General features: G+C 40.5%; 1 protein-coding gene across 4 annotated transcripts in view; it reads left to right on the top strand.

Annotated features, from left to right (window-relative positions):
- The window catches only part of plcb1l (phospholipase C beta 1-like), a 112209-nt gene that overhangs the window by 26358 nt on the left and 60072 nt on the right, over window positions 1–25779 (top strand). For all 4 annotated transcript variants that reach the window (XM_069158567.1, XM_069158568.1, XM_069158569.1 and 1 more), the window contains exon 3: window positions 7361–7429. In XM_069158567.1, coding sequence (XP_069014668.1) covers window positions 7361–7429 — 69 coding nt within the window. The remainder of the gene's footprint in view (window positions 1–7360; window positions 7430–25779) is intronic.

The raw sequence follows: 25779 nt of genomic DNA, 5'->3' as shown, positions 1-25779 counted from the left end.
TAGGAATTCCAGGGTTTTTACAGAAAAATAAACAGGAGCTCGACAGATTTAAGATACTGTAATCACAGCACCGCCATCTGACTGTGGACCTTCTTTTGTACGCCCTCCCCCATCCCCTTGTCTTGTCATCTCTGCACTGACTTTTGTCTTGTAAGGGGTAAACAAAAATCTATCCTAGATATTTAAGAAAACAACATGCATAGGTTGAATGAACAAATTATTTGTATGCTTCTACACATTATGTTCAATTCCACATTTTGTTTTTAGGTTGTCCGTCTGTCCGTTCCATTCTTGTGAAAATGATATCTAAAGAACACCTTGAGGGAGTTTCTTCAGATTTGGCACAAACCTCCACTTGGACTCAAGTGGCTTCATTTGTTAAATGTGACAGTTGCAAGATACAAAAATACAAAAAGATATGACTTTTATAAGAGAAGCATATTACATGTCACCCCATATATGATGCTTTTAACTGCGTGAGAGTGTCGGCCATATTTTCTTTTAATCACTTCTGTGACAAATCGGCATTGCATTCACGTCATTTAAAGGTTAGAGTGAAATTGGAGGCAGAGAAAACTGGAGTGTGATGCATCATTGCTTTAAAATGCTCAAACGCATGCTGACAATCACTGGACCACAGTGTGTACACAGGTTAGTCAAAGCACGGAGCTCCCACATGGTGGCTAGAAAATGCCCGGATGACATCTCTGCAACAGCACACTACACATGTCTGAGATAAGAGGACTGTACACTTTCGAAAACACAGCTTTTGCAGTGCTCAACAGTAGAGCCCAGCCCAGAGATAGAAACGGCTCTCTCAGTTGATACACAACTACACATAGAAATTAGGCTTATTAATTAATGCTTTGCCTGAACTCATGCTGAGTTAGACTCGGGTCCTACAGATCTACAGCAGAATTGATTGATTTATACAGATTCCACCTTCATACAACCACTTACCATTGAGACTTTAAAGGAGAATAAATAAAAGTGGTGGTGTTCAGTTCATTTCATTTGCATTGTAAAGAGAAATTATCATGGGTTGGTTGCTTATGACAGGGTATTGATTTGTTTAAAGATTTTATGCAGGTTTTTTTTTATGCTGCGGACGAAGCGAGGAAAGGGAAAGAGCTGGAGACATGGAACAGGGCGGATGGATGAACTAATGTCTCCGTTTAACCCTCGTGTTGTCCAGCTGTGTTCAACCAAGTTCTGTTTTATTTCTATATTTTTCTATATTTTTGGGATCATTGGTCATTATTTTTTAAAGAAACCCTCACAGCCTCCTTGTCACCAATGATCCCAAAAAATATGAAAATAAAATAGAACTTGGGTGAACACAGCTGCGGGTCATTTTGATCCAAGGACAACACGAGGGTATGCCCTCGGGCAGCCTCATGGCAATGCCATACTCCAGTCTGGTTCAAGGTTTTTGTCGCATGCCATACTTAATTTCTCTCCAAATTGAGCTTGAACTCTTCATTTTATGCAGGGAAACTAATGTAAAATTTAATATGTCTTCTTGTGAAGAAGATACATCTTCTTAGCTTATTAGTAGGACAGGAAGGAGCACTGAAACCCTTGGTGGAAGTTCTTGAGAGACAAACGTTGCATGCATTACATTGCATTTAGCTGACACTTTTATCCAAAGCGACTTACAACACATCGATGGTACACCATCGGGAGCAATTTTAGGGTTCAGTGTCTTGCTCAAGGACACTTAGGCATGTGGACAGGAGGAGCTGGGGATCAAACCACCTACCTTCCAGATTAGTGTGCAACCCACTCGACCGACTGAGCTACAGCCTCCCATGGCAAATGCAAAATGTACAGAAAATTACTTCCATCCACATCCAGGCTTTCATCTCTTTTGTCTGACTCTCTCTCTCTCTCTCTCTCTCTCTCTCTCTAGTCAGCCGCTTCAGGTGAGGAGTTTGGTGACTTTATCACTGTGAGGCTGTTAGAGTTGCTCTGTAGAAACCCAAGAGCAGGGCAGCAGAGTGGATGTGACTCTCGACCGAGCTCAAGCACGACTCCCCACCAACCATTTTCCCTCGTAGGGTGTGTTTCCAGGCAGCTGAGTGTCAGTGGAGGGCCACTTACAGGGACAGGCGCAGCACCTGCACAGCTTCAGCGGGTTTTGTTCCATATAATCACATCAATGCCCCGAATCCTTCGACCATGACTCAGTGGGCCTTTCGAAAACTCTTGTGCATGGAGATTGCCGCAGTGTTCTGTAATTAGTTATGCAATTATCTTATGTAGCTCTGCACCTATTAAACCTCAATAGTCATCTCCTTTTCCTTCTTAATTGTGCGAGTGTATTTTATGTATATGTATAGACAGAGATGTATTTTTTTTATGTTTACAGAGAGCCTCCCCAGGCTTCTAAACCGTCTGTATACTGTATTTACGAGAGATTATTTTGGTCCATAAGTGGCATAAAGAGGCCTGCTTAACATGTAGCAGTACAGTGTGTGTGACCTTATGACACAAACCAGCAGCTTGTCGGCAAGCTTGGAATCAAACCACATCCGACTGGTCGGCAACTTGATGGCAGACATGGACGTGTGGGGCATTAGATGAAACGTGACACGATGGACCAGTAAAAGCTTATTAGTGGGTTGATTATGTCTTCTATTTCTTCGTTTTGCTTTTTATTCTTCAAACAGATCAAATTATACTTTGATGACATTGTTATTACAAAGCACCGCAAAAATACGATCCATCACAGATAGCCGTAAGAATGACTATCGTGGACATTTTCCTCAGACTATTCCTGGTATAAAACAGTTCTGTCTCAGAAATCTCCCCCTTATTTTTTTGCTCCGTGCGTGTTCACTTATCCCTCTGTCCTGCCCTCTCTTTCTTTGCTCATTGTCTCTGTTGCTCAGCAGAGGCCTTCAGCCCTGTGGAGTGCACATCAATTTTTGAACCTGGAGGCTGTTAAGCACGCTGTCGGTAAATGAGCAAGGTAACCTGTGGCTGTCCGTCTTCCCACTTCCACTTATCCTTGTCTCCGTCTCTACCTTCCATCCCATGTTTCCTTAACCTCTCTCCCTTTTTTCTCTCATCAGCACATCCCTCCATTGCGTATGCTGCTATATACAGCTGTGACAGCTTCAAACAGCAGCAGAATTCTTTGTTATACAACCACCCAGCCTGGGCAAACCATAGCAGCCCCATTGTAGATACTCAGGAAAAACTTTAATTCAAAGCACCTTGAGCAGATTTTTTTTTTCCCACCTTGTCTCGAATCAAATATATTATATCACACTTCATACATAGGTGAACTCATTGTTGTTCAAATTTAATGATAAAAAAAGGGTGTATCTTGCAGACATGAAATACTGTAAACAGTATATAACATTTATAGAGTAGAGACTGTCCTCATCCAAAAAAACAACCCAGGAGGTCTTTTGTGCGAGCATCTCATTACAATTATATTTTAAGGGTGAGCGACCTCGACTGTCGTATGATTAATGACAATCTTATGTCACAGAGACATGAGATCATACAGACATCAAATGGCGTCTATACAATGTTAATTATTTTCTTCGATACAATGGGTATGGGAGACCACTGTTAGCGACCCGTTTCCAAACCACGTTTAGCGTTTCCATGGTGATGAAGGTTACATAACGCTGATTGCAGGAGACTGCTGTTTGCTACGCGTTCGGGACCAGGAATCGAGACAATTTTTTTATAACCGCGTTTACTGTTGCCATGGCAATGAGGGCTACTTAACACTGTTTGCAGGAGATCGCTGTTCATTTCCTGTTTCGAACTACGAGTCGAGACAATTCTTTAAAAACTGTTTCCATGGCAATGAGGGTTACTTAACACTGTTTGCAGCAGACCGCTATTTATTTCCCTTTTCGAACTACAAATCAGGACTATTTTTTAAACCGTGTTTACTGTTGCTTTCACAACAAAGGTTGCATAACTTTAAGCAAGTAGTTACTTCAACACACAACAGGATACAGTTCATTATTTGAACCCCGCTGTCACAAGGACAGATACAGGAGATCATTCCTGCCCACTGCAATAAGACTGTACAATAACTCACCTCTGGCAAAATCCATCACAGAACAATAACACTGTTGACTGTGTTTCTTGGTTTGTTTGTATATAATATATATAGATATATACTGTACTGTATATACTGTGCATTTTATATTTTTTACTGCTATTTACTGCTATTTTATTGCTTTTCTATTATTCTATTCTATTATATTCTATTATTTTATTCTATTATTATTATTATTATTATTATTATTATCTTATTGCTTCTGTATGCTGCTGTAGCGAAAAAAAAAATTCCCCTCGGGGATTAATAAAGTAACTACCTAACCTAACCCAACCCAAACATAAATCTTTTCTAAAATAACCAATTGTTTTTTTCTGCCTAAACCAGACCAATGGTGCTAATTTAGGAAACAAACAACCGTTACGGTTGAATGCATTGAAAGACATAAAGTTAATAAAGGATCTTAAGCGGAGGTATTTTTTTTAACAATAAAATGACTTGGATCAATAATGAATGTCCTACAATGTTTCATATATAAACCGTCATCTGTATTTGCTACTCCCCTGCTGGAATGTGTTTGATTTTACAAGGAAGGCAACATGCTGCAGATGTCGTGTGAACGTTGCTCCTCAGCAGAGACAGACAAACAGGCAGAGAAAACAGGGCCCAGGGCCAGCGCAGGTTAAGCATGTTCATTTATTTCTGTATTTTCTCTCCTGCTGGCCCTGCTTGCTTCCTGGACGTGCCGTGGCTCTTAATAGGCTTTGGATTCGTGCTCACTGTTTTGATACGTACAGAAATGCTCCGAGAGAGGGAGGGAGAATAAGAGAGTGAAAGACAGAGCCGGAGGGAGAGTGATAAATACAGAGATAGCAAAAATGAACAGATAAAGAGCATGTGTCATGGGAAATAAATGAAAGACGTTATACAGGAGAAGTAATGGCTGGACTGCAGGACTGAAAGTGCTTTAGTTAACTAACTGTCCAGTGTCTGTAGTGATAAATGCAAGTCTGTATTAATAAAATGCCATTGCCATCAGATTTTATTTACATCTGTTCAATGAGTAAGCCTCTGCACGCTAACAAATGCTGAGTGAGGTCTTTGGATGTTGCAGTTTTGGCTACATATATATCGTCTCAGTGCTCACAGCTTGTCACCATTACAGGCAGTTTACGTTTAATAAGTCGGTTCTGTAGGTTAACACTTAACCAATGATGTTTAACCAGCTTAGAGCTGTGCTAACAGTGCATGGCCTGAGGGCACAAAGAAAGGACCCCATCAGCCAGTGACTTCCTGATGTCCCACTGCTTCACCAGGCCCCCATGTGGAGTTCCACCTCTCTAAAGAGACTTCAAAGGCAGGCATTTCCAGACCCGATGTAGGCGTTAACCTTTGACTCAGAGGCTCTCTCTGGACAAACTCTAACTGATGCCACAGAAACGGCATAACTTCTCCTTGTGTATTACTGCAACTGAATAGATTGCTTTAATTTCCATTTTTAATATGAAGGCAGACAGCAGCTGCATATGACGTAGCAAAGGGACTACAGTGTTCAGCATGTACTAAAGCTGCATGTCGCTGAAAAAAATGCTAATCAAATTGTTTTCATGTTTAATTCTACCTTGGTTAAATATGCTTTTACTTTGAAAACCTAAAGATCCTATGCTGCCTGTACAACCTTTTGGTTTAAATATATTTCAAGGGGGGAAATAATGAATAATGCTATGTATCATCATTGTACCTTCAGTATCAGAATGAATGACAAATTTAAACTATTACATCTAGTGGAATTTGCAGGCAAAGTTAAACCCCATTTTTAAATATAAGGATTTAAGTAAATACTCCAGGGGGGTTCCTATTGGCATGTATTTGTAGATAAGGGAGAGTAGGCAGGTGCAATTTTCCAACAACCTCATGGTCCTGAGATGATCAGATAGCGGCGCTGCGGCTGGAGATTGAGTTGAGCCCCCTTCGCCTCCTGTCTCTCCAGATAATGCTGAGTGGACACAAACGTTCTCTGTGGTTAATTTTCCACCTCATGGCCCGGTGCCCTCTCAGAGAGATGGAGGGAGCGATAATCCAGATTGATAAGAGCTGTGGTGACTGAAGGAAGATACCAAGGGACCTTCTGTGGGATTACATTTTCTATATATTTTTTGCTAAACACATTGTAGGCAGTTTAAGGGACAAAAGGTTTTCAAATATGCATGAAACAGAGCCTGTCCATGGATTGATGGATGCATGCTGTGTGTGTGGTGTGTGATGATTTGTAGATGGACATAGAGTGGGTGCCTTTCCTATGGTAAACCTGCTATATAGCGGAAGAGATAAATACAAAGTTTAGATCACCAAGAATTTCTTCAAAATCATGTTTTTAGCTTTAATTTAAAGAAAAAAATACTTCTGTCATCGAAGAAAAAAGAAGGACAGTTCAGATTTCTTGTGCATGTTGCTTAATATTTCGCCACTCCTGTTTACGTTTCTGTCCCACTGTGGCCGTGGATTAAAAATAATGTGAAATATTGGAGCAACTGTATTAATAATGGACCACAGATTCTGTTTAAATTTATTGTGACTGTTAAAATGCTCTAAAGACAGCTTTGCTTAACTTTTTGGTTTAATCATAATGCTGATATTCAAGGCTGACTTCATTAGGGTGCCATGTTGTGTGTCTTTGCCAGTTGAAACCACTCACACAGCTGAGTCCAGCCAAGCTGGACCAAGGTGTTATGGCTGAGCATGATGCACCAGCAGAACATTGTGTATGTGTGAAGTGTTTTGCATCTAATTTCTTTTTTATTAGTCCTTGCCAGCAATGATTCCAGCGCTATAACGCAACTGATGACATTATCTGTCATAGAAAACAGTCAGTACTTTTCATTTTTTGGCTTGTTGCATCAATACTCCTAAAACTACTTAGAATATTTGGTTGTGTGCTTGTGAGGAGCTTCTGCTCATTTAGCCGGGTCATCAGTCAACATGGGAACATTACACTTTTGTCCTAATTTGACATTTTTGCAGCGCAGACAGTCATTAAGGGTGCATCTGTCTGTGCTGAATGACTCCCACGTGACGCCCGTTTAAGGCTAATGTGGGACCTTGAACACTTGTGGCTGTTTAGACACACACAGACACAAACATGCACTGCCATCCGCCACAGGTGGCAGGTTTAAAAATAGAAAGGGTTCCTGAAATGATTCCTATCACCTTGGCTCCCAGTAACTTCCATGAGTATAAAATGTCTTTGTGTCCTGAACAGTCTTTGAAGTCTTTGAATTACCACTTGGTTGACATTGACACTGCTTTTTATGTGCTTGTTCTTGTTTACAGGATACAGACCTCCTAGATATAGCATACATAAAGGATGCCAGAAATGGAAAGTGCACCAAAACACCAAAGGTAAGCCCACAATTCCCGAGTTTGAATTGTTTCCGGGTTGTTTTTTATCTGTGCATTATTACATATTAAAGAAACAGTGTGAACAAGTCTCTATTCAGACAATGATCAATGTGAAAGGAAACAGGAGGGCTTTTTTGGGGGGAATGATATGAAAGCCATGTGTGGGTGTGAGCCCAACCATGAATTATACTGTCTGTGTACACAATACTGATTGTAATGACTGATATTCAACCGTAGAGCATTCTTACAGGTGCAACTGGCAGTAGTCTTTATGTCGCAAGTATAATTCATGTAATTGATTGATGTGTGTGTTGCTGTGTGTGTGAGAACAATGGTATTCTGTCAGAATCTGCACATATATAGTTTTTTTGAAAGTAATTCAAATTCAAAATGCTATTGATTGACAGCAATGAGAGAAGAATTCGTTCACACATTTTTTATAATCTGGTATACAATTGAACAAGAAGTTGGCCCATTGTGGAGCAGTTAAAAAGCCAAATTCAGTTAATCTCCCATTTACAGAGTGACGATTTGAACAATAACCTTCATTATTCTCTGTTCTTCTACTATACATCATCCCTACATAATGGCTCAATTTTAAATAGCTTTTGGAGCTAGTCAGTCTTGAGATGAGACGTGACAGTCTTCATCAGTCTGACTCTGCAGCAGGAGAAGCGAGTGGGGGTCGTGCACTTGCTGCTCCGTCTGGGGACTGAGTAATGACGGAATGAGTACAATAACACAGAGAGGATTCATGCATTTCTAAACAGCTTACAGAGTGAAGCTACCCAGGGAAGAGACATGACCACGTGACGGGTAAGATGGTCGAAGCATTGGAAATCCATTACTGGAAGATGGAGTGGTGATGCACCCTGGGCATTGTAATGGGAGCACCAGTGAGACACAGTGTCTGAGGAGTTGATGAGATGAGGAAAGGAAGGAGGGAAAGGAGAGAGGGAGGCAAGTAGAAAGAGTCAAAGGACAGGAAAAGAGAGTTTTTTTTTTATGTGCGGTCTGCAGAAGGCAAAGAGAAAGATTGAGAGGAATGGAGGAAGGACACGGAGATGATGTGAGGTCAAAGGAAGATGTCAGTCGAGAGGCGCAGATAATACCAGACATCAGCTGCCATGAATGGAAGGCACTTTTCAGGCCATTTCTCCTTCACACTTTTTGAGGATCTGGTCAGAACAATGAAGGTTTTGTTAGGATCTCTGTGCTGTTAACTTCACCTTGAAACAAAACCCGGAGGATTTATTTTATCCAATTAAAAAAGCCAGTTGAAAATAATGGGATTGGTTATGCAGAGTCATGTCGACAGTGGGAGACACATAGGTAACAAAAATCTATCAACATTTAAATCTTAAATTTTATACTGTGCAAGTCCTTTAATTCATAAAACTCTTATTTTTACTGTGTTGTTGTTTCGTCTGCTGGTTTAATTTTTTTATGCTCTTTACTCTTTAAAGCTCGCCCCGCTCCTTCTGCTCCTTCTGCTCTCGCTCGAGGGCCTCCTTAGCCGCATTCATCCATTCATGCAAATTGCAGGAAACCGACACACTCACCGAGGCGAGATGAGATGTTGGACTCATGAAGACATGTGGGTAAAAAGCTTCAGAAGTGCTTTCATTGTGCTACTCAAGAGTCCTGCGTTTCAGCTGAATATTGTCAGACTCAGATACAATCACTCTCGACAGACTTGCTTGAAATGGGCTCCAGATGGAAAGGCTGCTCTCGCTCGCCTCTTTTTGAGCTCTTGTTTCTCGTAGAGCTCAAGTTACTTCATATTGTCTTTGAGCGGCGGCGGAATTTTGTGTCTGAACGTCATTAAGGATTTGGAGCACGCCGCTGTGTTCATTGGCTCGTCGCAGTGTGTGGGCAGCTCGTCTGACCTCTGCTGAACTTCTGCCACCCTGCCCACGGGCTCCGGCTAGTCGGTTATGATTCATACGTTTTCTGTGTGGAGGACATACTCACAACACAACACAAAAAATATCTCGCACTGAGGAGCGCTCTCTATCATCGTGTCCATTTACAAGTGTACAGACACAAATCCCACACAGATGCACAAACACATGTACTGCATAGAATACCGAAGCATGACAAAAAAACCTGTGCCCTTTGTTTTACCCTGCTCAGGCTGCTAATGCTAATTAGCATGTGTCCACCCATCATCATTCAGGCTGATTAGATTGGCCGCTTGTCAGTATGGCGAGAGGCAACCTTTGTGTGACGGTTGGCCACAGAAATAAATCACACACTCTTAGGTCGGGTGAGCAAAGCAGAGCGCTCATGATCATCCACTTCATATAAACAAAAATAGCTGGCTGATTTGCAGTGAGAGAATGGTGGGCAGAAAAGCTTAAAAAAAGTATTTACTGTTGCTCTGAAACCTGTTCAGTTATTTTGTACATGCTTTTTTCTTTATAATAAACTGTGCTGGAAAAGTTGTATCTTACTTTGGTAATGCCTCATGCGGCTCAGTCATCAACTGGTTGAATATTGGTTTTAATTTGTCTTCTAATCTCTGTATTTAAAATATTTAGTATTATTTCATAGTATTTAACCCCATCTTAGATTGCTCTTTGAACCCTTGCAGAAAAAAAAGAATTCCCCATGGGACACGTGATCACATATATGACAAATGTATACCACATGTTGCAACATATGATAACACAAGGAAAATATATGACTGTAAAGAAAAAGAAAAAAATAAGAATGCAAAATAATGGCTTTATTGCAGTTATTTGAGGCAGTAAGAGTATTCCACTCATTTGGGGGCGAGAAATGGAAATATAGAAAAAAGGACCACCAGAGAGTCTCGATAGACATCCACTCCTGTTCTTTGTACACGTTAAAGCCCCTGGTCACTGCTACAGGCCCCACTGTTCCAAACCATCCATTCAAATTGTCTCTTTATTAAATCAGCAGATTAGCTTGTTCCTGCACAGCATGTTCCCTCTCCTCAGCACCAACCAAGCAGTTAATCACATGTCCCAGCTTTTATGTACACTTTACCATATAACTAACTTCGACATACCCGCGTTCAGGTAACATCTACTCCGCGTTCGGCCTCTTTGCCCACTGTATGGGGTGTATTGTGACGCTGCCTCTGCCCTCCTGTTCCTCTGTCTGAATTGAAGATAAAAATGTAATCAGCAACTCACCATGCCCTGTACAGTAGGTGTCTGACAAACAAAATTACATGCTTTCTCTCTGTCGATTTGACAACCAAACAAATGTCTGTCTGAAATGGCCTGCCTGTGAAGTTCAGGCTGTAATATGCATCTAGAAAATGGAAAGTCTTAATGATTTAGTGTTCTGCACTGTAGGCTTCATCCTCACATCTTTCCATTTTTTATGACAAAGTAAGACATCAAGCGCAGACACTATTATAGGAGGGCAGGATGTGCAGACTGAAGGTGGTTGGATAATTCAGATATGCTTCCATTAAGTCTGACATGTGTTTCAAACAAGACATAAGGATCACGTAGCTTACCCATCCATGATTCCTACTTATAGCTGACTGAGTATAACATCGACTCACATGTTCACACACAGGCAGAGGAGTGCTACTCAAAATCAAATTGTTTGGTTGTTATATTGGTGAATTTCACACACACAGAGGCATGTCTGCTTGAGGAGGCGTTTGCAAAAAGGGGTAATCACAATCAGCAGAGAAGGGGGAACAAATTAATGTCTGGAGTCTTGCCAAAGAAGGTAGTTTACAAATGTCTGAGCTGATGCAACTGCTGTTATCAGCAGAGAAACACATGGAAATCTCTCAGAACTCCAAAACAAAGCTGGGAAACAACCTTAATCCTGGAGCTTCAGTATGCAGCTAAAATACCGGATAAATGATGCGAGTCATTTTCAAAGATGGCCAGGTTGAAGTGCTGTGCATCAGCAGCAACACTCATGGAAGGATTATCATGACCACGGACAACTGGACACAAACTCACCACGGACCCTTACTTACACCCACAAATAGCAGACGTGTACTGTGTGCACATGGAGTTTCATCACACGATCATAATGCAGGGAAACCCACAACCACACACCATCTATTACTTTGAAATTGTCTTATTTTGATGAATGATTAATACTTTAGGTCTGTTTCTTTCTAAACTCCTACAGCAGAGTATACACAGTACATCTTTAGAAGTCAAAACACAAATCCTATTTTAAATACAACCACCAACAACAAACTGTGTAAGATCATAAAATGAGCATCAAATGTTGTGCAGAGCCACAGCTACAACCACACAAAACCACAGTAAACAATATCCAGTCCGCTCTCATTTCAGGGTATCAAATAATTCTGTATTTTTTAAAAGCTTTTCACATCTCATAAACACGCACAAGGTGTCTTACATTTAGGCATCAAAAACCACACGGTTACCGTTAGGAAAAGATCTTTGAGTTAGATGTGACACGATTGGCACTTGGTTAAGTTTGGGCAACAAAATGACTTGGTTAGAGTTCGGAACAGATCCTGGTTTGGGTTACTTAAAAGACATCCTCGTTGACTTTTGCTTTTTCATGGACTTGAACACTGGTCTCCTGGTTAAAAGTCCTGGGTTTGTTCCATTCAACCACCTCCAATTTTCGTCCTAAACTGACAATACCCCTCTTTGTACTTCATCACATGACCTTCTTTGAATGGCCTTAACACGGCACATAAGACGTAAGGTACCTTTGACCCCACTGGCTGTGACAAAGCGGCATTATTTGATGTCCTGGGAAGGAGAACAGGCTAAAATATCCTGCCTAAGCTACCAGTTGTACTCTAAACTTCTTTAAAGAGAAGTCATTGATCAGGTTGTCCAGGTCCAACTTCCATATGAATTCCAGTTTAATGGCAGCTGTTGAGTGGCAGCATGTTCAGGTGTCTCTGTGTCATCGTTGTCTTTAGTTCATTGTAAATCCCACACATTTGTGAAAAGGACCGTTCTGTGTCAAATACAGCCTTTAAACGATGTTTATGTTGGAAAATGTAGATTGTAATCCACATTTGAGCATTTGTTTTCAGAAGATTTGATGGAGGCATGTTCAGTCCATCAGGTCTAATTAAAGATCTGAAGTGAATCTGTTCATTAGCAATATCTGTCTAAATCTGAGGGACAGGCAGAGAAAAGCATGTTTGCTTTCTCTGGCCTGAACAGAACCCCGAACAGATCACATAGTGCTTGTATGCATCAAGTCTGCCTGTGGCCAAGACAGGAGGAAATCACAGTCACTCCAATATTTTAATTATAAAAAAAATATTTGAATGTCTTTGCACGCTGTTGTCTGCGTAGTGAATAAAAGTGTAATGAATCAGCGGTCTGGAGCAGACTCAAGGCTTCAATGTTCATTTCCTCCAGAGCTCTTTGTTCCGTCTGACTTTTGTTGGGAGGTGAGAGGAAGTGGCCGCTAGCTCTGTTACAGTCTGAGCCTGCAGCAGAGAGGACTGCTGCTAAATACAGAGCAGCTTGTGTGTCCCCAGCAGTGTAACAGGATCTGGGAGAGGCCAGCAGGCCATTATCACCACCACTCTGTCTGGCCAACAAAGTCGGCTAAAGCTCTATCTCCCACAGCAGTAAGTGCTAAACATCTCCTCTGAGTGCACAGCGAGCTACTGCAGGGTTTAGATCTGTCTTTTCTTGTTCAATCCATATTCAAAGCAGCTGTGCTATAACAGTGTTTGAGACAGTGATTAGAACAAATAGACAGTAAGAGAGCCCACGGTATCAGTGTCATGGCATTTATTTTAGGCACTATGGCGCTGCGCTTTAACAAATTATCCAAATTCTTTTTCTTTATTTATTCATCTTTGTTTAGCTGAAACATCCCACAATAAACTTCACTGAACTGTAAAGAATATGATTTAAATCTCCTGTGTAGCATATTTTTTTAGGGCTCTTGCTGTGGCCGTGCTCATTCCCATCATCTGTGCTGTCTGGTGTGTATTGATGAAAGCCGTGGGTCCCACTATGAGCTCCAGCTACAACAATCACAGCCCTTCAAATCTATTGATGTTGAGAGTGGCCAAGGCCTTCGTCCGACCCTGGACACCGCTGCACTGTAAATAGCCAAGAAAGCATGGAAATATGAGATAACATGAGTCCAGTATGTCGTACAATACCAATGCAAATGTTTGCAGTTTAAACAAACTGACTTGTGAGCTTTTCCATTACAGTCTTCTGTATAAGGGCTTTCATTATGGGTTTGCATTACAGCGGCGAGCAGGATTCCTGAGAAACAATATGAATTTAAGTTTAAAATCTCTGCTCAAATACAACCTAATAATAGTTTTGATATGTACTCAGATGCCTCTGCTGGTTGGTGGCATATTGTACATTGTGATGCATTTATAGTCAGTCCACTGGATCCATGTTTCAGCTAATGATTGATGTATTTGCATGTGTGTGTGTGTAGAAAGATAATACCTGTGCTATGTAGGGGTGGTATTTAGAGAATGTCTAAATCATGTAATGATGTTTGCATGTGTCTGTGTTGCAGATGTAACACAGTAAATATATACGCAAGTAAATATATCTGCAAACCCTCACAGCCGCCGTCTCACCCGCAGCCGAAAGAAAACAAACTGTAATTCAAACCCTGGTCTCGTCTGCTGTACATCTACACAGTCACCTGTGGTCGAATAGAAATAATACTTGATCCCCGCTTACATGCAGGGAGGAGTGTGAACCCGCTGGAGTCATTTAGACTGAAGCTGGCAGCACATCTTGCTCCCCCTGATCGGCTCTAGATCAGTATCACATGGCACTGGGTTGAAATAATGGACCTGAGACCATTATTGTTTGGAAGTGATTCAATCCTTAAGAATTACAATTGTTCAAACGAGCGCTGACGGTTTGAGTGATGAGAAGCTGAATCTAAAAAGAAACTTCAGGAAGACAGTCAATGGAAATGAGTCTCTTCCGAGGCCTTTCTGAGAGTGGCTGTGATGCGTGTGTCTGCATGAGTGCCACAGGAAGACAAAGTGAGAAACAGATTGGAGTGTATGTATCTCTGACTGGTGCTTGTAGATTAGAAATGAAATGAGAGCTAAAACAGTTAGTTATTTCGTTAGTTACCAAGTTTAGTGAGCAAGTACGTTTATTGGTAATTTTCTAAGCTTCTCCATTGTGAGGACTTTTTGCTTTTCTTTGGCGTATGTGACAGTAAACTGAATAACTTCAGGTTTGGACATACTTTTATAGACAAAACAAGACATTTTATGACATCACCTTTGACTTGAGGCAAGTTTATGTCGCTACATTTTGTCCTAGTTTAACTTTAATCAATGAATAAATGTAGACATCGCCGCCACTGTGCTGCAGTGGTTAGCACTCGCAGCAAGAAGGTTCTGGTTCCGAACCTCGGCTGAGGCCGTTCTGTGTGGAGGTGACGTGTTCTCCTCGTGCCTGCGTGGCCTATCAGACCGTGTTCAGACTAAAGTGGGTATAGATAATGGATAGATAGATGCATACATTTAAAAATAAAACAAAAACAAATGAATCAGTAGTGAATAGAATTTGACTGATGCCAACTTTCATGAACCATCACAGTTTCACAGATTCTAAGGAGACATGTCTTGTTTAGACCAACCATATCCAGTTTGCTCTAAAAGAATGAACCAAAACGTATTCACATTTGAAAAGCTGCAACCAAGATTTTTTTTTTTTTTTTCCCTTTAAAGAAAATCCTCAAAGCTTAAATCACAAGGAATCAAAACATACGAAACCTGTTAGTGCTCGACCGCAGTTGAGCAGAATAGACCCGTACAACACAATTAATTGAGTAAAAAAGGGGAGAGATTTGGATGTGGTAAGTGTGAATGAATTGAATGAAGTGTTGCTCGCCCCTTCCTTCCCAGCGGAATTTGCTTCGAGACATTTTAGTTCACAGAGGCATGAATATGTCTGTCAGTTGACAGGTCTGCACAGAGAACTCCCACACACTCCTATTTTAGACAGGATGCACACACACACACACACACACACACACACACACACACACACACACACACACACACACACACACACACACACACACACACACACACACACACACACACACACACACACACAAGCATGCAATCATACTTCCAACACTGTGTTATGTAGGTAACTGAAATATACATGCCGTCACACTATCAAAGCATGTATCGTCTTTTCTTACTCGGTCTGGCACTCTCAATCAGAGAGTTAATTCAGTCAGCACCAATATGTGAAGAAGCAATTGGATACTATTGCTCCTAATTATCATTTTCATTGGAGGGATTGGCCACAGGGCAAAGGCAGCTTGCAGTAAGAGGTGATTGAAGTAAAGGGGCATATGGACGAATTGATTTTCATAAAAGAAACTGCAAGCACCATTTGTCATCAGCCTAAGACAAGCAATTGATCAGGCATTGACGTAACCTCCAGGCGAGCAGCAGCAGTAGGTGATAATACAAAAAAAAAATAAACAAAGAAAAAGGTTAGCATGATGGACCCTGATGCCTTTGGGTTTGATTCTTCAGTCAATTATGCAGGTAATTCCTGCACACAGATGAATTCCCCCGGTGTGAAGCAGGCCATCTCATTAATGCTCCCGCAGAAATCGAAGATGATGCCAAGCCTCTCTCTGGACTGTCTCAAAGCTGTCCTGTTCTCAGCTAACATGGGTCTGAGCTGCTGGATCTGGATGAATGAAGGGGAAGAAAATGACAGACTGAATGAACAGATGAAATAGAGACAGTGATGATGAACAGAGTGGCCTGTGTCAGCGTAGCGGGAGAGTTACCCAACTGAGTCCAAAGATTGCTATCTTGGTGAAAAGGCAAGAAGGAGCACAATGGTGCACCTGTTCAGGTAAAGTTTCCAGCTTTAGCCGAACCTCAGCTGGAATGTCTCAAACATTTTAGTGCGGGAAAGAGAATCCTCTTTGTGGACATTCTTCCTTTGCATTTTTTTTTTGTCTTTTGCTTTGTAGTTAAAAGGACAAAAAAAAAAAGAAAAAAAAAAAGCCACTTTAAAATGGAGCAAACAAGCATCTTTCACACTAATCTTCACAAACAAGCTGTAATATCCAGTTATTTAGGATATTCACAGTGTTGTATTTGTTTTTCCACATTATTAAATGTAGTTAAGTCAGCTGTTTGCAACAGAACACTTTTAGTTAGATGTAATCATATAATAACTGTCTTTAAATTACAAAGAAATTAAGGCACACAGCAATAGGAGAACAGGAAGAAAAGCAAAAGCAGCAAGATTTTTTAAAAAGTAAAGAAAACAGCAGCAGCAGTGAAGATAGATTCTAATCACTGCACTTGAAATGCACATAAAAAAAAATTGCCAATTATGTTTGGCTGCAGTGAGAGATGATTGGACCAGTGAAAATTGACATGTTTTATCATGACTGAGCTGCTAGTAGCTCGACTGAAGCTCAGAAAGCCCTGAAAGAACAAAACTAGTGAAACCTATCAACGTGGAGACAAATGAATTGCTGGTCTGTTGGCATGCAAAGACACTTTTCTTTAGTCAGTGTGCTGGTGTCAGTCTATGTCAGTGGAACTTGGCTTACATCTTCAGGTTACTCGATGCCCGCAGTGAAATCAGATGTGACATTTTGTTAACCCAGCAAAGGTCGTCCCAGTGGAACTGAAGCTGATCAAATAGGAAGCAGTCGGGACAGGAGCTCTGGGACTGGAAAGCAGGGAGCTGCCAGCTGAAAGTCAGCATTTTCGCCGGTGAAGAAAAACCGGTGTCAACACAGACACGCATTCATCTTTCATTTCAGTTCCTACAGGCAGAGGGAAAGAGTAGTGCACACTTACAGCCTATAAAGACAGATGTACCCCCACATCCCTGTCAGATGAGCTTGAGTGCTCCTTCATAAGCACCATGCATCATGTTCATTCTAACGGGATCTTAAAATGGATGTTAAGAAACACCACAATATGTTGATCTTTGTATTCTATTATCACTTGGAGTTGCAGAAGCGGAAATCTTTCAACCATTTTGTTATTGCTTTCAGTTTATTATTTTAAGTGTGTATCCTCTTTTGGCTTACTTGTTTAACCACTTATCTACTAGTTTTAGGACATTTTGTAGGTGTTATAGTTTTCGTAGGTACAGCACAGATAAGGCTGGGTACCGACCTTCGCTACTTTTATGGCACTGACCCAATTGCTTTGGTACTATCTAGTATCAAAAAATGCCTTGTCATTCAAATTTCACGACATAGGCTACATTCACACTAATCCGTTATCATTTTAAAATGCATAAAGTTCTTTATGCAGGAGTAAATCTCATCAGCATCAGTGAGCATATACAGTGTTACATAGACTCAACTGATAAAATCACTCGATTTCAACTGAAGAAATTCTTCTAATAAAACACTTTGTTTCTCTCTTTTCAAACTCATTTTCAGCCACATAACTGTCTGAGTTGTGTTCACTCCAGTAACTTCAGGCTTCCCTGTGTGCAGATCTACCGGTAGCATGCGAAGCATTCAGGAAACATTGGTAAATTGTCGCTCCAAGCGATGGCTATGAAATGTAAAATTGTAGCAACGAAAAACAACCTTGATTATATTCTCTCCCTCTACATGAAAACTAAACGTTTGTACCGTAATGTGTCATGTCATTTTCTTTTTCTGAAAAAAAGTATCAAAATGGTATCAAAAGTTTGATGGTATCAAAAAAAGTATTGTTCAGCAACAAGTATCAAAATTATTTTTTAATGATTTCCAGCCCAATATGTAGAGGCACTCTACTATATCTGGCAACTTTTTTTTTTATTATTTATCTCAACAGTAACTCGTTTAGTCTGCCACAGACGGGACACTCACTATAAGTCTACAATCAGTGGCTCTTGGTAGTCTTGCTATCGACTAGTCTGGATTTAGCTCTTCTGTGCAGTTAAATCAGTCTGTCCCGGTCAATATATCGAACCGGTTGCTCGTGTCCAACCATCACCTATGGATTCCAATCATTGCTTCTTATGCCATGTTTAACTCTACTGGGTAGACTGAGGCCAACCTTGCACCTTATTTGCTGATTCACAGGCAAACTTTTGATAAATAAAAGTCTCTAAGGATTAGCTTGTTGGTTTAATGTGTAATGAGTATCTCTAATAGTCGGTCAATGTAATTATCTAAGAGATTAATCCCTGTGTATTAATGCCAACTAAAATTACACCAACCAAAGTCGACCGAAGTCAACTTTATATTCAGTGTCCTTTACACATACACAAACCAATGACACCAATATACTGTGCTCTGCCGGTGAGTGTGAAATATATGGGGTTATGACCAGTCTAATGGGCATGTTACCACGGAAACCATAAGAATGAGCTGACACATTTAGAGCTAACAAGGCCAGAGAAGGTTCTCTGACACATAGTAGCTTTCCATTTGACAGGAGAGCAAAGAAATGATCACATTAACCACTAATTAACTGTTCTCATCCACAAAGGTTCACACCTCTTCTTCTCTTTCTTCTCTTTTTCCTTTTCTTCTTCTTCTTCTTCTTCTTCTTCTCTTCTCTTCTCTTCTCTTCTCTTCTCTTCTCTTCTCTTCTCTTCTCTTCTCTTCTCTTCTCTTCTCTTCTCTTTGAGAAAAAACTAAAAAGCAAAAAAGATCATCTCCCTGTCAGCTCTGTGAGTCTGTTTAACGGCAGTAATTGGAGTAACATTTTCTGAGATCCACGAGCTGTTCCAGACTCATGATTCTTAAAGTGATTGAGAGTCAAGCTTTAAAAAATATGTTTTTTATTCTGTTTCATCAAGTATCATACTGCCCAAAAAAACAGTCTTTCCTAGCATCTGTCCCTAATTAAACCCAGAAAGGTTACACTTAAGGCTTCTTATTCTGTGTTCCTTCAAATGCTCACAAGTTATCAGATCGACTGGGAGTTTTGAAGCTGCACTGGCACAGCTTCAGGACCCTTTTCATGCTAATTTCCTACTTCATGCAGGACTCCTTCCAAATTAATCCACTTTGTAAAAGTTGATGATTTTTGGAAGCAAACACCTCAAATGACTCATAATTTAAATGGAATGATATAATTGTCTTTACTTTGATAATGATCATGAATGCTAATGAAACAGTGCTCATGCTCATTGATCATTTCAAACTGCAGATATATCTTTCTTGAACTGGACTCTGCAAGTGGAGAGTTAAATAAACTTTTAGACATGCCTGCAGGCAGAAGCCAGTTTGTCCCCATTCCTGTCTAATTTGTCCAGATTTAATTTGGTGATCAATATCTCCTCCAAGTTTCCACTGTACTGTTATCATGCATCCATCCATAACATATACATGGTAAACTGTTAATGGGAGTTGAGAGAGCAGCTCTTGGGGATTCACTTAATTTCCGCCTCGTTCACACTAGTCAGGTCCTAACACCATTAATCATATAGGTGACACCGGGAGAAGTCCCGCTCATGGCTGTGCTTGTGTGATCATTTTTTTGGAGCTGCGTGCATAAATATGTGTGTCTGTGTGTTTGCAATGCCGAGACAAGAAACAGGTGACCTTTCTCACTCCCTCCAATGATCCCTTCCAAGCACATCAGCACACGGAAGACTTAATTGGTTTTCAATAGTAAATCTCAGGAGGGTCACTAAAGAAAATGTCTGATTCTTAATGCTGCTGCCCCAGAAACCACAGAGCTTGAACCAACTATTTCCTGTCCGAAAGACCAGAGCAAATGAGATTCACTTTATTCTTCTCGCTTATTTGTTTTTCTCCGCTGAGTGATGACTGAGTAGACCAAGTTGGGATCTGAGAACTTGCGTACTTCTCTTTCTTGAATGATTTCACTTTCTGTTGTTTTTTTTCCTCAGGAAGTTGTGTTACACTTTTTTTTACATCCATTTGTTTCGTTAGACAAGCCCACTTCCACTCACTTCCATTCTGGACACCACATGGTTTGGAAGCTGACAGACTGCAGTTTCTGTTTAATAAGTGTAACACTTACCAGAGATGCTGACAACACTCTCTTGAAAAAAAACATGTCCACTTAACAAGTATTCTGGCCCGTGCACTTTTAAAATCAAATTTTCCTAAAAGGAAATGAAAAGTCTGCCAGGATTAACCAGCTCAATTTCCTTTGTCTTCGTTATGCCATCTTTTTGCTGCATTTCATCCCTTTTCAAAATCTATCTTTTGTTAATATTCAGTATTAAGGCAAGCAATTGACATCAGGAAATCCCCACTTGGACCAGAAATATCTTCAGTGAAGGCATTCTGCATAAAACAGGTGTAATTATTTCATCCCACTGTGTACTGTAATTTACTGCAATTATGGGAACATTTCTCCAAGTGTAGCGACCGTGCTCAAAGGCCTATTGTTACATTCTGCAATGTAGAAAGCAGAACTGGCTGGGATTCAGCTCGAGTAGGATATGACAGCCCGGCAACACTGGTCGGTTGTTTAAAGGGGTTAAAGATACCTCTAGTGTCTGTAGATATTATGATGGGAGCAAAAGAGGAAGTCGGGTGATGCTCTGCCAAGTGATATAATATGGTCACCGTTGTCTTGATCTGGTTGAAATTCTTTTTATATTTTTTAAGTGCTTGAAGATCAAATCATCTCTAAATTATATGTTTGCATGACAAATAGCCACAAATAGAATGGTCAAAGATGCCATATTGACATTGATTGACTCACAACGTCAACTTGAAGCCTCGTTTTGTTCTGCTACTGTTGGCGCTGTTGAAGTTGCTGCATTACACATTAATGCAAATATACACTTCCTCTATCTGTTTTCAAATAAAAGCTGTCTAGTGTTTCAGTAGACAGAAACCTTTCATTTCTTAACAAGGTGTTTATTGTGAAACACTTTCAGGAACCTGTTGCAATTTAAATCGGACAATTATACTTCAGATAAGTAATCCAGGACAACCGCTGAAAATAGCCTGATTATGCTGTTGACAATTAAAGCAGTAGAAATATACATTATTGACTATTTTATGTAAACTTGCCACCACAGTGGTTACATCACCGAAGGAACAGAAAAACATCTGTGTGTCACAGGGGTGCTATTGTACTTCAGAAAATAGCACCACACCCCTGGTCACGTACGTAACACAATTCATGTAACAAGTGTACTTTTTCCTAAAGTTTTGGTGCTATATTGCAACTCTTTCACTTTATCCACATGTGTTTATTAGCCTAATGGTACCAGATCCAAATTCACTGCATGAATACATAGGGGTAGAGGTGTTCTTTTGGGGATTGTTTCTAGTTGTTGCATCCTGATGGTCATTGAATTTTGAAACTATTTGAGCAGCCTTTAACCAATAACCACAGCCTTGCTGTGCCAAGTGCTCCCGTGTATATTGATGATATTTATAAGGTGTCTTTAGGACATTTTTCCAGACACAGTCATAGTAAAATGAGGAAGCTGTAATCACGTCCACCATGGCGGCATGTTTCATATGCTCTAATTCAGGGTGGAAGAAGATGAGTCTGATTGAATTTGGCTGTAATATTCTAACTTGGACTGGTAGACTGTCAATGTTGGAAAAGACAACAGCATTGTGTTTTTGGCCTGCCTGTTGTGCAACAATGTGTTACGGTACAGTAAACAGTTATATGTGTTTTTTTCTGTAGAATAATATCTCTGTAAATTGTTGTTCATTTTCTGAAATGTTACAAATTGTCTTCTAGGTTTGCTCACGTTCATCATACACTAGATTAAGACAATGTCCTCAAAGTTTGATTTGGCTGTCAGTTGTCGAGCTTCTCAAGTGAAAAAGAGGAGTGACAAATGCAATTTTCATCCAGAACACTTCCAGCTCATTTCCATAACTTGTTCAGTGGCTTCTCCTGAAACAAAAGCATACAGTGATTTTGGTAAAATATGAGGATTGTACTGTTTCTCTGTCTTTTCTGTCTCCTACAGAAATAAATAGTGCCATTAGATGCAGATTACAAGTCAAAGGTTTCTTCTGTTTTGGATTGTCTGTCTTGTTAACTATCAGCAGGCGTGTCGAGACATCTCCCGGTCTGCTGTTTCAAACCGAGATTGGCCAATTAAGCTTTGGTGCTATACGTGTCTGTTGTGTCTGCCAGAGAACAACCATTGACTGATAATCATCTTTTATCAAAGGGCATCAAACAGAATCAAAATTAGTCGGTCTGGTTCCACATGTAGTCTAGATTTCTACCATCATGTGTGTCATTACCACCGTGGAGTCCTGAAATGTTCCCACATCCCTGTTAACTGAGACATAGACCATAGGATTAAACGGCCACTTGAATACTGTCAAATATCCAAAGGCTTGTTTAAACACTGAGTAAGTCTTTGTTGGCAGATCAGTGGAGCACACAGATGCCTTACCAAATGGGGCATGATGCGAGGGTGGTAGGTGGCTGGTTGGTTGGTGGCTGGCATGGCCTGGTCTGGCAGATGGTCTGGGGAAGTCAGGACAGCAGGCTCTCTGTGTCATAGCGGAGCTAATGATGGCAAAAGACTAAATGATGACTACAGACAAAGTATAAATCACAATTATCACAGCACAGAGCTCACCAAGGATGTTCAATGTTTGCTGAGGGATTCGGAGGCCCAATTATGGTTATTTATGCACAAAATGATGACATCTAGTAAGTTCTGCTCTCCATGTGGGGAACATTAGTGTTTGCCCTGGCTCGAACAGTATGTGGCTAAACAACTGTTGCCATCTTTTTTTGCAAAAAGGCCCGAATGACCCAGCATGCTGGATCACGTACCCCTGAAGCTTCTCACTTTCATAGGAAGTGAAATAGTGCCACTGATTTCACAGAAAAATAATGAGCTTTGATGTTACGAACAGACTGACATGACAATATAGTGTTGTAGAATATAAAAAATGAGAGATGTACTGTACCTTAAAGGTAATTAAGAACAAATGCATTTTTTGTGAAGTCACAGTAGGATTTAATTTGAAATTTAAAGACACAGAAATGAAACAAATAAATGCTCCTACTTCTTCTCCCATGTCCTCTTCACTGTTTGTTTTTTCCTTGTAACAGGTGCATGACAAATATTACTTTTTAAAAATATATCTACATATCAAAATCCCTCTTTGTCTTCCTATGAAACCATCATTCAAAATGTCAAATTTCTTTGCAGAACGCTGGTAAATCATTTTGTGTGTCTTTAATAAATAGTTTTATTTTATAGGCAGGTACAGTACACTTCATAATAAACTGTAGGGAATGGAGTTTATTATTGCACAACTGCTGTGCGTCATTCATGTTAAGCCTAACAAATCGGCACAAAGTCTGTGTGATGAATAAAGCCAGATCTGTTTGTACATCTACGTCCCCCAATAAACCTGATTGGTTCTGGTCAGAATTATTAAAGATCTTGGGGCTGGAACTGGTCGGCGTCCTCTACGCAGCAAGGGCACAGCTCTAGTGGTCGTTTTTGTCAAGATGGAAGGAAAAAGTGGGTGTAAAGAAAATAAATGCAAGAATGGGAACAGCTAAAGGGAGAGGACATATGTGGCATCCGTACAGTAGCTGCAGTGGCAGAGCATCTACAGCCCGAAGGCTGGACTGTGCCAACAGGGACTCGTATTAATTATTTACTCCTGGACCCCATTTGTGGACATTTCCCCTGCGAGGCCTCTCGCTATGGGGCTCCTGACTCATGGCGGGCCCCTAGCAGGGTGCCAGAGGGAGGACTTTAGTCTGGATATGGCTCTTTTTCCAAACAGCCTGATGTACTGTGAGGCTTTGCAGGCAACTCTGAGGAAAACAGATTACATTTTTCTTTTTTTAAGTCATCTTACTTCATGAACACAGCCATTTTCTGTTGTTTATGTTTGTACACAGTTACTAACACCCATAACTGAACTGTAATTCCTTCGCCTTTCTAAGGTTTCAGGGTCATTTCGTCAAAGGAGCAGGTGGAAATTCTGTTTCTAGCTCAAGGAGGCACCAAAAACACAGATCCTGGTTTCACCAGTCTCCTGGCTGTTTTTGCTCCACCATGTCTATTTTTGCCCCAACTATGTTTTTTAGTCTTTGTGTGGGCGTACGTGCATCTGCGCCTTCTTGGATGCCAGGGCACATGCCTGTGTCATTCCATGTTAGGTATCATATGAGCTGATTGCTGTTAGCATTTCTCTGAATTCACAGTAGTCTGCCCACAGTAAATTAGAGCTTCTGTAGACTGCAGGATAATTACCGTAGTTATGTACCTGCCAGCTTCTGGCGCCCGGGAGCTGTTTTTAGTGCCACCCTTGATGGAGTGCTGCTTGATGGACGGCTTGAACAGAATGGGGTTCATCCACCTCACAAACTGATGGGAATGAGTCAAAGAGAGTGGGTGGAAGTAATGACCAGAATACCTGGGACACGCTGAGATGGAGGAAGTACTTTTAAGTAGCACAACAGGATAATGGCAAGCATAATTACAAACTTTGTCAAAGAGTTTTACGCTCGTTACTTTGGGAGAAAAAGTATGAAGTTGGCATTTTACCATGAGTTTATTTTCGCTTTTTTTTTTTTTTTACTGTATGGCTGTTTTCCAAAGGATGTACATCCCTTAGTACACTCACATAAAGTACTCTTACATGTTAGTACACTCACTTGTGTGGTACTTGAATTTTAGGAGGGTAGTGTAGTGTCAAATTACACACTACTGTTCTGCACTTCCCTAAAATGACTGTAGCATTGGAATGCGTCACCCGTCAAAGTATCTACCAGCTTTGATTATTTTACCCAGAAATGAACGTGTTTTTGTGCCCTTTGTTTAACAGACACAATAAACACACAGGTGGCTCCTGTGCAACAGTAGTATTATGGTACTGAGTGAAATATAAACACTTTTACTTCCTCCACTGCTGCTGTTTGAAAATACTTTATGTTGGTGGTCAAACCAAGATGACGACCGTTCAGTTTCATCAGTGTCCATCGTTTAACACACAGTTTATTGGATCGTTTTGAGTACTTTTATACTTAAGAGTGTGAACGCATGTACTGTATGCACTCAAAATAGCAAGTGTGAGTCTGTAAGTTCACCTTTTGGAACACATCCTCAGTGCCATTTTATTTCCTCCTAAAAACATTTTTTTCAGGTAACTGATTGAGTGGTCTTATTTGTTTGTTTGTTTGACAATTGTTTTGTCACGATTCTTAAATTTAACTAGGTTAGACTCAGTCAGAATAAAATCGCTGAAAAACATGTAACGTAAGCTTTTTTTCTTGTAATTGAAATCTTGGATTATTTTCCTGTTTCTAAAATCTCTCAACTTTGTTTTTGGCAGTATAATTTCATTATACAACATCCCACTTTACCAAATACTTCAACCAAGTGAGCTGTCTTGTTTGATCTGATTGCCGGCTCAGCTATTTGAATCCCGTGCAAATCAATTTTTTTTCC

This window comes from Embiotoca jacksoni, unplaced genomic scaffold (assembly GCF_022577435.1).
Source record: "Embiotoca jacksoni isolate LCO1_2020_lvr unplaced genomic scaffold, fEmbJac1.0.p SCAF_23, whole genome shotgun sequence".
Lineage (NCBI taxonomy): Eukaryota > Metazoa > Chordata > Actinopteri > Embiotocidae > Embiotoca > Embiotoca jacksoni.
The sequence above is the reverse complement of the archived record's forward strand: the minus strand, read 5'-3'. Positions and strand labels throughout refer to the sequence as shown.